This window comes from Mobula hypostoma, chromosome 13 (genome assembly GCF_963921235.1).
Source record: "Mobula hypostoma chromosome 13, sMobHyp1.1, whole genome shotgun sequence".
NCBI classification, from domain to species: domain Eukaryota; kingdom Metazoa; phylum Chordata; class Chondrichthyes; order Myliobatiformes; family Myliobatidae; genus Mobula; species Mobula hypostoma.
The window spans coordinates 64,361,932-64,378,237 of record NC_086109.1 but is presented as its reverse complement, the minus strand read 5'-3'; the positions used below and the strand labels follow the sequence as shown (position 1 = coordinate 64,378,237).

Below are 16,306 nucleotides of genomic sequence, written 5' to 3'. Positions count from 1 at the left end.
CCCAAGTACTCTGATTACCTCTCACATCCTAAATTGTGAGTTGAGAAGTTAATTGTTTTTTGTGTACAGGAACTTGGAAGAATCTAAGGGGAGTTAATGGAACTCTTGGGAGAAATTTAGACCATAAGACAATAAAACGTAGGAGCAGAATTAGGCATTTTGGCCTATTGAGTCTCGTCCAACACTCCATCGTGGCTCATTTATTATCCCCCTCAGCTCCATTCTACTGCCTTTCTCTGTAACCTTTGAAGCCCTTACTAATCAATAACATATTAATTTCTATTTTAAATACACCCAATGACTTGTCCTTCACAGCAGTCTTGTGAAAATGAATTCCACAGATACACCACCCTCTAAAGATTTACTTCCTCACCTATGTTCTAAAGGGTCCTTCTATTCTGAGGCTGTGCCCTCTGTTCCTGAACTGATCCATGATAGGAAACATCCACTCTATATGGGTCTTCCAATATTTGATTGGTTTCAGTGTGATTCTCTGCCCCCCCCCCCATTCTTCTAAACTCAAACAAGTACAGGTTCAGAGCCATCAAACACTCCTCGTGTGTTAATCTTTTCATTTCCTGGATCATTCTCGTGAACCAGCACATCCATAAGGGGCCCAAACCTGCTCTCAATACTCCTAATGCCTTAAGAAGCCTTATAAAGCCTCAGCAAAACATCCTTGCTTGTATATTGTGGTCCTCGTGAAATGAATGCTGGCATTGCATTTACTTTCTTTATCAACAACTCAACCTGCAAGTTAACCTTTAGGGAATTTTGCACGAGGACCCCTTTGTACCTTTAATTCTGAATTTTCTCCTCATGTCTGCACCTTGTCAAAAGCCTTCTGAACATCCTAGTAAACGGCATCCACTGACTCCTTTGTGTATCCAATTTAGAGAGGAAATGGGATGATTTTAAGAAACATAGACTTAATGGACCAAATAGTTCCCTGTTGTTAGAGAATATGGAAAAAATGGAATTAATATGTGATGTGATCTGATTATAGTGGTGTGCGTGTTTGTTTCATCATTTGATATTGGGAAATGGAACAGCTTAATGGTTAACGTTTCTCAATAAATGCCTTTAATTAGTAATAACAAAGAACTTACATTGTAATCTGCTTTACAAAATGTGGATTGTTCATTTGTGTTAATTCATATTCCTCTATTCAGTTGCCTGAAAATTACGCACCTGGTGAAGACCTATTGATCCCACATCTGAGTTGTTGTACAGTGGAGGACTTGTATCTGCTAATGGGTAAAGAACTAGAAGATGTTCAAGAAGTACCTGTTGGCAATGTGCTAGGTAAGGTTTTTATTACTGAATGTCTATCTTCATTTTGTAGGTCTTTTAAAGGGATTTAAGTAAGGCACGTCATAAAATAGGCCAAAGGCAGCATGGTTTTCCAAAGGCGAAATCTTGCCTGACAAATCTGTTGAAATTCTCTGAAGAAATAACAAGCAGGATAGACAAAGGAGAGTCAGTGGATGTTATTTATTTAGATTTTCAGAAGGCCTTTGACAAGGTGCCGCATATGAGGCTGCTTAACAAAATAAAAGTGCATGGTATTACGGGATAGGTGCTAGTATAGATAGAAGATTTGGCTGACTAGCAGGAGACATAGAGTGGGAATAAAGGATACCTTTACTGGTTGGCTACCAAAGACTACTGGTGTGCCTCGGGTTGGTATTCGGACCCCTTATTTTCACGTAGTATGTCAGTGATTTGGATTAAGGAACTAATGGATTTGTGGCTAAGTTTGCAGATGAAATGAAGATAGGTGGAAGGATAGATAATGTTGAGGAAGCAGGGTGTATGCAGAGGACTTGAACAGATTGGGAGAATGGGCAAGCAAGTGGTCAGTGGAATATAATGCAGGGAAGTGCATGATCATGCAGTTTGACAGAATGAAGGTGTGGTCTATTTTGTAAATGGGGAGAAAATTCTGAAATCAGATGTGCAGAGGGGCTTGGGAATCCTCGTGAGGGATTCCCTGAGGGTTAACTTGCAAACTGAGTCAGTGGTAAGGAAGGCATATACAGTATTAGCATTCATTTCAAGAGGACTAGAGTGCAAGAGCAAGGATATAATGCTGAGGCTCTATAGAGCATTGTTCAGACTGCACATAGACTATTATGAGCAGTTTTGAGCCCCTTAACTCAGAAAGGATGTGCTGGCATTGGAGAGAATCCAGCGGAGGTTCACAAGAATGATCCCAGAGATGAAAGAATTAGCATTTGAGGAGCCATTTGATGGCTCTGGGCCTCTACTCCCTGGAGTTTAGAAGAATGAGGGATGATCTCATTGAAACTTATCATTGATGTGGAGAGGATGTTTCCTATAGTGGGAGGATCTAGGACAAGAGGGCACAGCCGCAAAATTGAGGGACATCCATTCAGGACAGAGATGAAGAAACATTTCCTTACTCAGAGGGTTGTGAATCTATGGAATTCTTTGCCACAGAAGGTTGTGCAGGCCATTGGGTGTATATAAGATGGAGCTTGATAGGTTCTTGATTAATCAGGACACCAAAGGTTATGGGGAGAAGGCTGGAGAATAGAGTTGAGAAGGATAATAAATCAGCCATGATGGAATGGTGAAGCAGACTTGAAAGGCCGAATGGCCTAGTTCTTCTGGTCTTTTTGTAGAATTGGTAAAATTTTATCAGTAGTTTTTTCTTGTGAAATTCTGTCTTGGGTTACATCCACAATGTAGAGCTTGCTCCTACAGAATAAAGGCTTTAAAAATACTGGTGCAGAAATTCTGAAATAAGAATAGAACATTTTTGGAAATACACGGCAAGTCAATCTGCATTTTTGTGGAGCTAAGCAGGAACAGCTGTGGCTTGCAGAAACATTTTAAAACCTGTTAAAATTACTGTAAGTAATCCAAAAATAGATTATTTAGAATGCAGTTAACTAAGAAACTTAATAGTTAATAATAAGCAAAATAAAATTTAAACAGTAATTTGCCTCTCTCCTTTGCATCTCTATATGAAGCACAACAGTCCCTATTGGAATCAATGAGGTCTGGAATCCTTTGCTGACTTTGGTCTGGCAGAGGATCCAAAAAGCAACTTTTCCACAGAGTAATTGATAGAATCTTGGAGAGAGTATCCCTGGATGTCCCACATTTGCAGCCATTCACATGGCTGAACTTTGATGGTCTTGTTGCACTTAGTAACATTAGTCAAGGACACCCAGCTCAATCTCTTAGTGGAAAGAAACATCTCTGACAGTGTAGCATTTTATTTTCATATATTGTACCATCTCACAAAGATACAGGCACAAGTTTGAATAATGGCCCTAGTTGGCTTCTGCAAACACTTTAGTTAATTATGTAGCAACCTTAATCACAAACACAGTAAATAATTTGATCGTGCTAGAAACAGGACATAATCTCAAAATTATTGCAGACAGTCCTCTTCCATTAATAAAGTATTATTCTACAAGTTTAAACTATTGGTCTGCAAGGCAATCACTTGTTTTTTTTCTTTATGAAACAAGATACGACTTCCTTGTATACATGTCAGCAGTGCCTCAGCACTGTTCTAACTATATTCTGAATAAATGGAGAATTTTTGCTTCCAAAATGCTGGAATTTGTTATTAATGAAGCCAGGAAAATAATAATAACATTGAGTAGAATTATCATGGATTTATGTAGGGAAGACATGCTCGACAGATCCTTTGGAGCTTTTTTTGAGGACATAATTAGGAGGGCAGCTAAAGGTGAAGCAATGGATATGATTTGGACTCAGAAGGCCTTTGATGAAAGAGAATTGAACAATCATACCTTCTGGAACAGAGAGTAGACTGGTGTCAATTCAAGATTGCTTTATAAAAAAAAACTGAACAGTAGGAATAAACATGTAATTTTTGGTTTGAGAGACTGCAACTACTCTGGGATGCTGTATAGTTCAGTGCTGGTGACCCAGCAATTCACACACAGCACCAGTAATTTACATCAGGAGGAGCAAGCAATTATGAAGCCAATTAGGCCTTCATTTCAAGAAGATTTGTGTGCAAGAGTAAGAATTTTTTGCTGCAATGATGAGACCTGGTGCGACCCTACCGGGAATACTGTGGAATACTCTTGTCTAGATCTGGTCCCCCTGCCTAAGGAAACGATACTTCTAATAAAGAGGGTGCAATGAAGACTCATTACAATGATGGTGCATTTGTTTTATCAAGGTAGTCTAACCAAATTTGTCCTGTACTCTTGAGTTTGGAAGAAATTATAGCTATGGGAAGATTACAAAATTCTTACAGGGCTTGCTGGGGTCTGGTGGGGGCTTTCCCTTGATGCTTACCCTGGCTGGAATGTCTAGAACGTGAGATTACAGTTTCAAAGTAAGGAATCAGCCACCAAAGACTGAGAATGAATTTCTTCATATGGAAGGTATTGATTGGAGTTCTCTACCCAAGAAGGCTCTGGACATTCAAGATGATAGATTTTTGGATGTGAATGGGTTATGGGGTGAAGATAAAAAATGATGCTGAAGTAAAATGTCAGGCTTGGTATCTTGATTGCTGGAGTAGGTACATTGACCTGTGTGGTCTACTATTGTTATGTTTTTAAATTCAATGGTTCAAGATCAGCCTTGGCATGATTTATTTTCTGAAGTCAGAATTGAAAATATTTTTGTTTTATAATGATGCCTTAATTTTATTTTTCCTAATCTTTTTTTTAACATATAAAGTTCTTTCCTTTCAAATTAAAAACTTTTTAAATCATATTTCTACAACATTAGGATAATAATGCCATTAAGTCTTCCCTGTATATTCTAAAGAATTTGGATGATTTTCTATTGTCTTGGATGATGAACACAATTCTAAGACTGGCTTTTACAGAGTGCTGTTCAATTTAGGAATTTAGACCTTATTCTTTACTAATCTGACAATAAAGCTCAGTCCCATAATGCTACATAGTAAGTTGTAAACTTTATTTTATAGATTCATTGGTTTCGAATCGTTTGGTAACATTTTTTGGTCATACAACTCAGGCTGAGAAGTTAGAGCTAAAGGCTAAACAAAATCTTCCAAACTGGATAAATTATTAACTAATAGGTTATGGCTGTACAATCTGAAAATGCTTCCAACTATTTTCCAGGTTTCCATAACATATACTGTAGGAGCGTTTATCTGTTTTCTATCCACATTGTATTTTGCATATTGCATTTATTATGTTTGCTGTGGTAGTTAGTCACGTGGGTGGGGGATGGTAGAAGCGAAGTGTTTTAGTTACTTTTGTCTTTAGTCAGTTAGAGTTTGAAACAGCTGGGAATGATATCGTCTGTGTTGACCGTTTAACTTCACTTAAAGTTGCCTAAATGCTTAATTATGTTGAAGAAACCTTAAGTACATTTAATACTGTTTATTTTGTTATAGCTTTGTTATTTTGTTATAGTTTTAGTTTCATTAGTTTTTATACAACAAGATTGCCTGTTGTGCTAGTTTCTTAATAAAGGATTGAATATTTTCTTCAGCTTTGAAACCTTGTTTTTGGACTTAATGGAAAGCAAGTCATACAGGATTAACTCCCCCCCACCCGTGCTTAGATTCAATGTGGTGTTGATTTGTTTGAGTAGCTGCTACACATACAGTATAAACAGAAAATCCTTAAAAAAATATAAGCTGAAAAAATTGCAAATGAATAGCATGATAAAATTTAGAAGAAAGGCTTGGAAAATGAAGATTCTGTTATGTTCTGAACAATGGATGATCATAATACACTGTGCCCTTTTAGAACCGTATTACTGAATGTGTCGGTTTGTGTGAGGCACCAGGTTTATTGTAGGGAAACAACTTTCGTGAAATGGAAATCTTTTTATAAAGCCAGCAACACAGCAGCTGAGAAGCGTTTTTTGAGATTGAATGCTCACATGCTTGAGTCTCAAGGATATACTGGTTTTTCTGCTTGAAATCAGAACTCTGCATTAAATTGAAAAGGTTTATAGCTCATAAAAATAATCCTTTTGAAAATAAAGACATTTACAACTGATTGCATTCTTCAATTAGCTTTTAACTTAAAAGTTTTACTGCAATTCAGTAACATTCATTGATTAAGTTTGTCTCTTATTATTTGTTTCACAGTTCAAATGTCTTGCATGTTGCTGTTTACACTATGATTGGGCACTCATAAATCTTCCAGGTTCTTGTCGAGGAGATTGTACCTTACCTTCCCAGCTTGGTTTTTCAATTAAATTTGACAGGATGAATTTTGTTTTGTATTTTCAATATCTTATGAGGACTGAAATGACAATCCTTGGTGTATTTTATATGGGGATCTACCTGTTTCAGTACTACTGATTTTAAAAACTACCATGCTTTTGGTGGCTAGCCTGTTCTGATGTAATCTACTTGGGTTATTGAACTTGTACGAAATCCAAAGAACATTGGTCAGCACATAGAACAGTACAGCACAGGAACAGACCCTTTGGCCCACAATGTGTATGCTGAACACAATGCTAAATTTAACTTATTCTCTTTTTGCCTGGATGTAATCCATATTCGCGTGTCTGTCTAAAAGCCACTTATCCACCACCATCACAAACGAGAAAATTTGCAGATGATAGAAATCTAAGCCACACACAAAATCTTGGAGGAACTTAGCAGGTGAGGCAGCATCTATGGAAAAGAGTACAGTCGACATTTCGGGCCGTGACCCTTCATCAGGACTGGAAAAAAAGATGAGTCAGATGAAGAAAGTGGGGGAGGGGAAGAAGAACCATGGGTTGATAGGTGAAACCGGAAGGGGGGGAAGGGTGATGTAAAGAGCTGGGCAGTTGATTAATGAAAGAGATACAGGGCTGGAGAAGGGGGAATCTGATAGGAAAGGTCAGAAGGCCATGGAAGAAAGAAAAAGGGGAGGAGCACCAAAGGGAGGTGATAGGCAGGTAAGGAGATAAGGTGAGAGAGGGAAATGTGAATGTGGGGTGCATTACTGGAAAGCTTCAAAAGGAAGGCCTCAAAGCTCTCCATTTCTTTCTGGACACTGGACTGAACCGGTTTCCCTTCACTATTGCTCTCCTTTGTCTGGCAGAACGTCCTCATTCTTAATCATTTTGCCTTTGGTTCCTCCCACTTCCTTCAAACAAAAGGGGTAGCCATGGGCACTCACATGGGCCCCAGCTATGCCTGCCTGTTTGTCAGCTACGTGGAATGGTCTGTGCTCCAAGCCTACCCTGGTATCACTCCCCAACTTTAACTATGCTACATCAACAACTGCATTGGTGGTGTGTCCTGCACCCATGCAGAGCTTGTTAACTTCAACAACTTTGCCTCCAACTTCCACCCTGCCCTCAGATTAACTTAGTCCATTTCCAACACCTTCCTCCCCTTTTTCAGTCTCGTTGACTCTGTCTCTGGAGACAGCTTATCTACTGATGTCTATTATAAACCCACTGACTCACACAGCTGCCTGATGTATACCTCCTCCCACCCTACTTGTAGAAATGCCATCCCCTTCTCTCAATTCCTCAGTCCCTGTCGCATCTGCTCTCAGGACGAAACTTTTCATTCTAGAACTAAGAAGATGCCCTCTAACCGCATCAAGCACATCTGCCCTCACCTCATCCTCCTGCCACTCTACCAGGTATATGATTCCTCTTGTCCTCACCTATCACCTTGTCAGCCTCTGCGTCCAGCACGTAATTCTCCATAAGTCTTCCGCCATCTCCATGGGATCCGAGCACCAAGCACATCTTCTCCCCACTTTCTACTTTCCTCAGGAATCACTCCCTATGTGACTCCCTTGTCCATTTGTCCCTCCCCACTGTTCTCCCTTCTGGCACTTATCCCTGCAAGCAGAACAAGGGCTACACCTGCTGCTACACCTCCTCCCTCACTACCATTCAGGGCCCCAAACAGGCCTTGCAGGTGAGACGACACGCACCTGTGAGTCTGTTGGGGTCATCTACTGTATCTGGTGCTTCCATTGTGGCCTCTTGTATAACAGTGATACCCGACACAGATTGGGAGACTGCTTTGCTGAGTACCTATGCTCCATCCGCCTGAAAAAGCAGGATCTTTCATTGGCCACCCATTTTAATTCCAGTTCCTGTTCCCATTTCGACACATCAATCCACTGCCTCTTCTACTATCATGATGAGGCCACACTCAGGTTAGAGGAGCACAGCTTATATCCTGTCTGGGTGATCTCCAACCTGATGCCATGAACATCGATTTCTCGGCCTTCTGGTAATGCCCCCCCTCCACCATTCCCCATTCCCATTTTCCCCTCTCACTTACCTACCTATCACCTCCCTCTGGTGCTCCTCACCCTTTTTCTTTCTTCCATGGCCTTCTGTCCTCTCCTATCAGATTCCCCTTCTCCAGCCCTGTATCTCTTTCACCGATCAACTGCCCAGCTCTTTACTTCACCCCCTTCCCCCTCTGGTTTCACTTATCACCTTGTAGTTCTTCCTCCCCTCCCTCCACATTCTTACTCTGACTCAACTTTTTTTCAATGCTTATGAAGAGTCTCAGCCCGAAACATCGACTGTACTCTTTTCTATAGCTGCTGCCTGGCCTGCTGAGTTCCTCCAGCAATTTGTGTGTGTGTTGCTTGGATACCTCCATCATGTATATTTCCATCATATTGGTAGCTCATACCGGGCATCTACGACGTGTAAAACAATTCAAAAGCAAGTAACACAAGATCAAATCTGAAGCAGAAAGAGAATGCTGGAAACATCTAACAGGTAGGCCATTGTCTTTCAAGGGAAAATCTGAATTAAAGTTTAGGTCAGTGATGCCACTCCCTGAACTGATTATTTTTGGTATATTCTGATTTTGTTTCAAAAACAGATGATATTAGTTGGACCACACGTTGATCATATATTTCCAGTTTCTATGGTACAAGAATATAGAAATTTTTGAAGAAATGCTAAAATATTTACGATGATAATCAGTGTAGAGGACTTGTACCTATCAACAATGATCAAATAGTCTTGAGCTGTTTTTTTAAAAATAAAACGGTAGGGTGAGAGAACTAGAGGCTTCAGTGGGTGGAGGTTGGGAGATGTTTTATGTGTGAGCAGGTCTGAAATTGAGGATATAAATGTAAGATATTTACCAATAAATCTGGATTGAAATTCATGTGATAATCCTTAACTTGGACAATCACTAAAATCTGGAACCTGCCAGGGCAAGGCAAAGAGGATAGATATGTGTAAAGGGAATTCAAATAAGTAAGTACTGAAGAAAGGTATAGAAGAATTTAAGGCATCCATTAGTCTTGCGAGACCATGGAGCTGCGCATGGAAAGTCTTCACTCTCCAGGGCGCAGGCCTGGGCAGGGTTGTATGGAAGACTGGCATTTGCCCATGCTGTAAGTCTCCCCTTTCCACAACACTGATGTTGTCCAAGGGAAGGGCATTAGGACCCACACAGCTTGGCACCATTGTTGTCGCAGAGCACTGTGTGATTAAGTGCCTTGCTCAAAGACACAACATGCTGCCTCAGCTGGGGCTCGAACTCGAGACCTTCAGATCATTAGTCGAATGCCTTAACCATTTGGCCACTTGCCCACAAGTATAGAAGAATATGTTCAGGTAAAGTAAGCTTGAAGTTTATGGCGAAGCTATTCTTGATTTGTTTCGGTACTGTCAACTCAGTGTAATCAATATTTGGTGAAAGTGCTGATTCTGAATTAAGAGCCTATCAGCCAGCTCAGGTGGACATTTTACCATCAGAATACTTGAAAAACAGGAGATTGCTCTTATTTTCAAAAACTATGCTTAATAGGAAAAATTTGCTGTGTGCATCAGGTTGATGAATTACTTGGTTTAATGGCTTTGCAGTTTTGACATCCTAGTTTGGTGTCTATACCTTGTTTGTTTGTCGTAAAGCCTGCCTTGGCTGGAATTGCTCCATTGGAGAGTATAAGAAGAGCCAAATGAGAATGAAATTTTCTGAGAATAATGTGTTGCTTTTCTACAAAGACAGGGTTCACAATGTTTACCATATGCTATATTGTAACATAGAGTGAGGCCATTTGGCATATTTGGCCTGGACTGATGCCAGCTCTTTAAGGATTGTAGCATCATTAAATAGTTATTTCCTCTGTTCTCTTTTCCCCAGTTAAATACATATCCATTTCAATTTAAATGATTTTCATACTCTCTCCAAGATACCAAGGACACAAAAGTTTTCCTTTTGTTCTATTTTTTGGTATTTATTGTAAGAATAATGTCTTATTCCATAAATCATTATCATCGATGCTCACTGGTCAAGGAGTGCTTAGGTTTTATGCTGTACTCCATTTGTGACCAAAATTGTGTGTGTTTTTTTTTCCAACGTTCAGCTTTATTTACTTATGTTCAACATTAAACATTACTTCAAGGTCTCTGAAATCCTATTCTTAAAATTCTTTAAAATTCTCACTTCATTTTACTGTTTTGTTTTGTATAAAATGTACAACTTCATATTTGTCTTTAGTTATTCAGCACGCTTCAAACTGTGATGCCTTAAATTCTCAGTTTGCCATTTGATATTTTCAGCAGGTTTTTCTTTTCATTTAAATATCATACAAAGAGAAATCCAAACGCTGAAAATCGATACCTACATTATTCTAATAAGTTTTCTTATAACCTTAAAATGTTCAATGATTTTAAAATGGTCAATTCTTCTCCTTATACATGCTCCCCTTGAGAGAGATCCTTAGAGAGCCTAAACTTGATTTCCACAGTTATGCATATCACACACAATTCTATATCTCGATTGAGCCTCATGATGATAGCACTCTGTCCTCTCTGACTTCTGGTATGGTTGCAATAAACAAATGGATGAGCAATAATTTCCTAAAACTGAATGAAGATAAAACTGAAATACTGTTGGTTGTCCCAAAGCTGAAAGAGGTAATTTTCTTGATAAACTTGGGAACTTGGCTCCTTTGTACAATCAGAAGCATCTGGTCTGAGTGTTATCCTTGATTCAGATTTCAGTTTTAAGTCCCAAATAAAGAAAGTGACCAGAGCAGCATTTTCACACTTAAATATTGCCAAGGTACAGTACGTTCGTTTCTGTAACTGGAAAAACTAATGCTGGAAAACTAATTCACGCCTTTATATTGAATAGATTAGATTACTGCAATGCACTTCTTACTGGCCTTCAAAAGTAATCTGTTGACAAACTTCATCTCATTTCAGACTTTTAACCAAAATCAGGATGCGAGAACATATCACTCCTGTACAAGCTACTCTGCATTGGCTTCCTGTATTTTTTATAATTGATTTTAAAGTCTCTTCTTTTTAAAGCTCTTAATGGGCTGGGACCAGAGTACATCGCAGAATCATTTTTGTATTAAAATCCTGCTTGAGGTCTCAGGTCTTCTTTCACCAGTTTCTTAAATTTAAACAATCTCCCTCAAAAGATAATTGGTAGGTCAGCTTTTCAGAACTACTCTCCTAAACTGTAGGATTCAATACCCAAAACTACAAGGAATGTAGACTCAGTTGACACTTTTAAACACCAGCTCAAAACGAATTATTTAACCTTGCTTTTAACATCTCATTGTCTTTTCATGTTTATTTTTATTTTTATTTTCACATTTGTACTTTTATTCCATTATAAAGCACTCAAATATATTGTGTGTATGGAAAGTGCTCTATAAAATTATGATTAATGATTACTGCTAATTGAATTTCATCCCTCATTATGGATAGCTGCAGTAAGAAGAAAGGCTTTTAATTCTTTACTTTCTTCTTGGGGGAATACCATATGTGGACATGCATCCTTGGTACAGCAGCAAATTAATTATTAACTTAAATGACTATTTTTCATGATGATAGTGTCAGAATATTGGAATAGATAGTAGGTTATGGAGATCATGGCCAAGATTGATTTGCCTTTCTCTGGTGTCCACTAACAAGAGTTGCAGAAAAGAAATTAAAACCAGAAGGCTAATTGGTTCCATCACACCTCCTCACTTCCGTTTCTCTCCTGCACACCATGCTGTCATTCTCTTGAGATGAACTAACTCTGGGCAATCCAGAGGTTAAATCTGGAGCTCATTATTTGGTGTGGGTCAGACTCATGTTATCTATCCTGCTGCTGAAGAAATAATACTTATGCATTTGTATTAGGTTATTGAACACATAAGGTATTGAAGAAGATTGATAATTATTCACCCCTGAATTTCTGCAAATGTTGCAATCTGTTTTTCAGGAACTAATGTCAGAACTGTGTATATACAATTTGAAGCGATGGTTTATGATAATTCTGTGTGTGTGTGTGTGTGTGTGTACTAGTGAATAGAACAAAAAGATGAAATTCACAGCACTGAAGCATTTACTAGCAGCTTTTGTTTCATACATAAATCTGTAATAAATGTGTTTTTCATTTCCTGAAGCTTTATTCGATTAGGACACAAAATTTAAAGATTCCTTTTTTCTGATCTGGGAGAAAGGAAGTGTCTATTTGGTGAGAAAGAAGAATGATAACCATTTGTTCATGGAAATTTCAATGTGTTATTACCAGTGAATGACCCAGAAACAAAAGTATGGTTAATCAAGTAAACACAAATGAGCCAAAGCTGGCAAAGTGAGTTGTTGCTATAATATTTTAAATTGCCTGAAAATAAGTCAATGCAGAAAAATGAAACTAAAGACATTTATATACTTAATATTCTGCCTAGTGTGAATGTGTTTTTAATATTTAATTGTGACATATTTATAAAAATGTTGTAATATGTAGCGTATCAGTGAAGTTATTTTTAGCAGGGTCATGGTGCTGCGAATGGACATGGCACTAATGAGATCACAACCTGAGTACTACAAACAGTTTTGATTTGGCTGTGTTGAGAATGATTCATTATCATTGGAGGCATTTCAGAAATGTTCACCAAAATGGTTTTGGGCAAGGAGGGATAGTCTTGTGAAGAAAGGTGCAACAGAGTGCATCTGTAATTCAGGTTTAGACAAGTAAAAGGCAATCCTATTGAAACATTTAGGTTTGTTAAAGAGCTTGCCTTAAGGCTAAGCTGAGAAAGAAATATCCTCTGAATGGTTTGTGAGTCTTTGCAGTTCGAGCTTGAATCCTTGAAAATATTCAAAGCTGAGATAGATTTTTTTTTAATCAGCAAGGAGATAAAGGATCAAGGGGTAAGGCCAGGAAAAAAGTGAGGAAAGTTGAATCAGCCATGATCTTAATGTGTGACAGAGCATGTTTGAAGGACCAAACTGTTTATGGCCATCCTTGTTTCTTAGGATGTTATGACTAAAATGGTTTACTGCAAAGTGACTATATCTTTTAGTTGTTGGCCATGGCTTTGTTTCAGTACCGCTAAAATAGGACAATTCAATTGGTTGATGTCATGTAAAGTTTATTAGTATACAATAGAATTGCTTTGTAATGATATTCTCAAGATTACATTTGGTTGCTGGAAAAATTATTGTAATGTGGTTTAGTCCTGAAATGAAAAGAACTGTCTTGTCATTGATGAAACTATATTGTTTACTGGATTTAATTGACTTTGTTTTAGAATTTATTTGCGTTGCTAAGCTGAGATGTTTCTTAAGGAGATGGAGATGAAGGAGCATTTGTATCATTGACAGGAAATGTTTTTCTCATTCTGTAAAGGTCTATAAGGTGTCATTTGAATTTTAAATGTTTTTGAGTTTATGCCCACATTGCATAATGACAATATCTAAATCATCATTTGATGCCCCTTATTAGAAATAAGAGATCTCAAACTGTCAGAGATATCTAACATGGAAAACAAGCCCAACTTCTTCATGCCAACCAGGTTGCCGAACAGTGCTAATCCCATTTGCTTGTGTTTGGCCTATATCCCTCTGAACCTTACCTCGGTCCATATGTCTCGTAAGTGTTGTAATTGTACTCACCGCTACCATTTCCTCTGGCAAATCATTTCACACGTGCACCACCATCTGTGTAGGGGGAAAAAGGTTACTCCTAAGTTCCCTTTTAAATCGTACTCCTCTCACTTTTAATCTCTGGCCTCTAGGTTTGGACTTCCCTACCCAGAGAAAAAGACTGACTACTTTCTATATCTATGATCTGACCCTCATGATTTATAAATCTGTGTAACCCCTTAGCCTCCTGCAGTCCAAGGAAAAAAAAGGCTGTAGTCTATTGAGCCTCTTATAATTCAAGCCCTCTATAACATTTGTTACAGGCAGCAGGGGGCATTAAACATGTGCACCAAAACAGCAAAACATACAGTGAAATGTGCCATTTTGCATCAAATCAGCAAGGATTGTGCTTGGCTGCCCACAAGTGTCGCCATACTTCCAGTGCCAACATAGCATGCCTACACTCATTATCCCCAACCATTTGTCTTTTGGAATTTTGGAGTAAACACCTTTACTTCATCTGAATTAAGATCCATCTGTCCATTGTCCACACACTCTTCCCACTGATTTCCTTTCCCACACTATTCACGTCTGTATTCACCACCTCTCTCCATTTATTCCATTCTTCACTTTCCTCTATCAAATTCCATCATCTACAGCCCTTTGTCACTTCCAGCTATCACCTTCCACTGTTGCTATTTCCACTCTTCCCTCCTCTATCTCCCCATCACCTGGATCCAATTATTCCTTGCCAGTTCTTGCTCCTCTCTTTTTCTCATCTTTTTATATTGGCTATCTCCCCTTTATCTTTCAGTCCAGAAGAAGGACCTCCACCTAAAACATCAATTGTCCATTACACTCCATAAATGCTGCCTAGCAGTTGAGTTCCTCTAATATTTTGAGTTGCTCTACCATTCCTCAGCCCACTAACTAAGTGGGTTAATCTTCTCTGTCCTCTATTTCACCAATTTTAGTATCATCCACAAACTTTCTAATCATGCTACCTTTGTATAAGTGATGAACAGCAGTGGCACACTGCTGGTGCAGGCTTCCAGTCCAAAACACAGACCCAAACATCAACTGTTTATTTCCCTCCATTGCTGCTGCCTGACCTGCTGTGACTCTGCAGCATTTTTTGCGTGTTCCTCTGCCTCCATCTTCCGTCCCTACCATCAACCCAATTTTGTATCTAATTGGGTAGCTTGCCCTAGATCCCATGTGACCCATATTCATGTATTTATGGTAAGTGCTCCATCAGACTGACTGTTATGTTTTGTTAAATTTTAACCACTCTTCACTAGTAACTGAAATAAAATCAGAAAATGGTGGAAACTTTCAACAGGTTAGACAATATTCATGGTTAAAAAAAAACAGAATTGATGTTTCAGATCGATGATCTTCTATCAGGACCAGAAAATATTAATAATATTTCATAAAAGAGCAGTTAATATAAAAACAATAAGATCTCATCTATTGATTGGGCACTTGACAATTTTATGAATTCAACAATGAGTTCCTAACCTCAATATTTCAGATGGCAGCCACTGGTAACTGTTGTGCCATTCCTATTTTTTTTGTATTACTTTTTTTGTTTCTCGCTCTATTGTGACCTTCCTTGCCTTGCTCTATCATTATTTTGTTCTATAGTCTGAACAAACTTGGTCACTGTATGTTATTTTCTACACTCCACTCATCATCTGATTTGGTAGTGGCAAGTTTCCTTCCATAAAAGTTGTGTTTTTCCGCAATCCAACAGCTTCACTGACTCTTAGTTATACTAGCATTTTATATCAATACTTCGCAAGCAAAATTCAGTTTCTCAAGCTGCTGTGATATAATTTGAATTTGCATTCTTCACCTAGTTCAGTTGCTTACCTACTGCCTACATTTATCTATTGTTTTTGTACCACATTAATCCAGGATTGGTTTCTCCAAAGCTGCACTTAACTTTTGAAAACTGCTGAATATCATATCAGTATTGACACAAAAGAAGTAATAGTCATGAAATCTTAATTGCCTCGATTGTTCTTTCAAACAGTGAGTTCCAAACAGGTAGAGTTTCATGGATGAAAACATTTTTCCTGAACTCTCCTCCAAACTTTCTTGCTATTACCTCAGTTCAATATATTCCTGTTACTGACACACTCCTTGAAGGGAAAGAGATTCATGCTATCAATATGTCTCATAATTTTATACATGTTAACTGCATCTCCTCTCAACTTCCTTGGCTGCAAGGAAATAAATGCTACGGCTACAGCTCAGCTCATCTTTCCTCACAGCTGAACTTCTCCATTCCTGACGGCAACTTAAGAATACTTTCTAAGAACACTTTCTAAAGATGTATTGTACATACAAACATGCTGTCATCTGGTTGTAGCTCAACATTATTCCATGCTGTTCTACTACTTTGACAAACCTTCGCCAACTATTCTTGATTAAACTGTCCCTCAAAATCTTTTTTCCAATAATTTGCCGACTGCTGTTGTGA

At 38.4% G+C, this 16,306-nt stretch overlaps 1 protein-coding gene across 3 annotated transcripts in view; it reads left to right on the top strand.

The window, feature by feature from the left end:
* The window catches only part of efl1 (elongation factor like GTPase 1), a 319,698-nt gene that overhangs the window by 165,235 nt on the left and 138,157 nt on the right, over window positions 1–16,306 (top strand). For all 3 annotated transcript variants that reach the window (XM_063065853.1, XM_063065850.1, XM_063065852.1), the window contains one exon: window positions 1,173–1,305. In XM_063065853.1, the coding sequence (XP_062921923.1) occupies window positions 1,173–1,305 (133 nt within the window). The remainder of the gene's footprint in view (window positions 1–1,172; window positions 1,306–16,306) is intronic.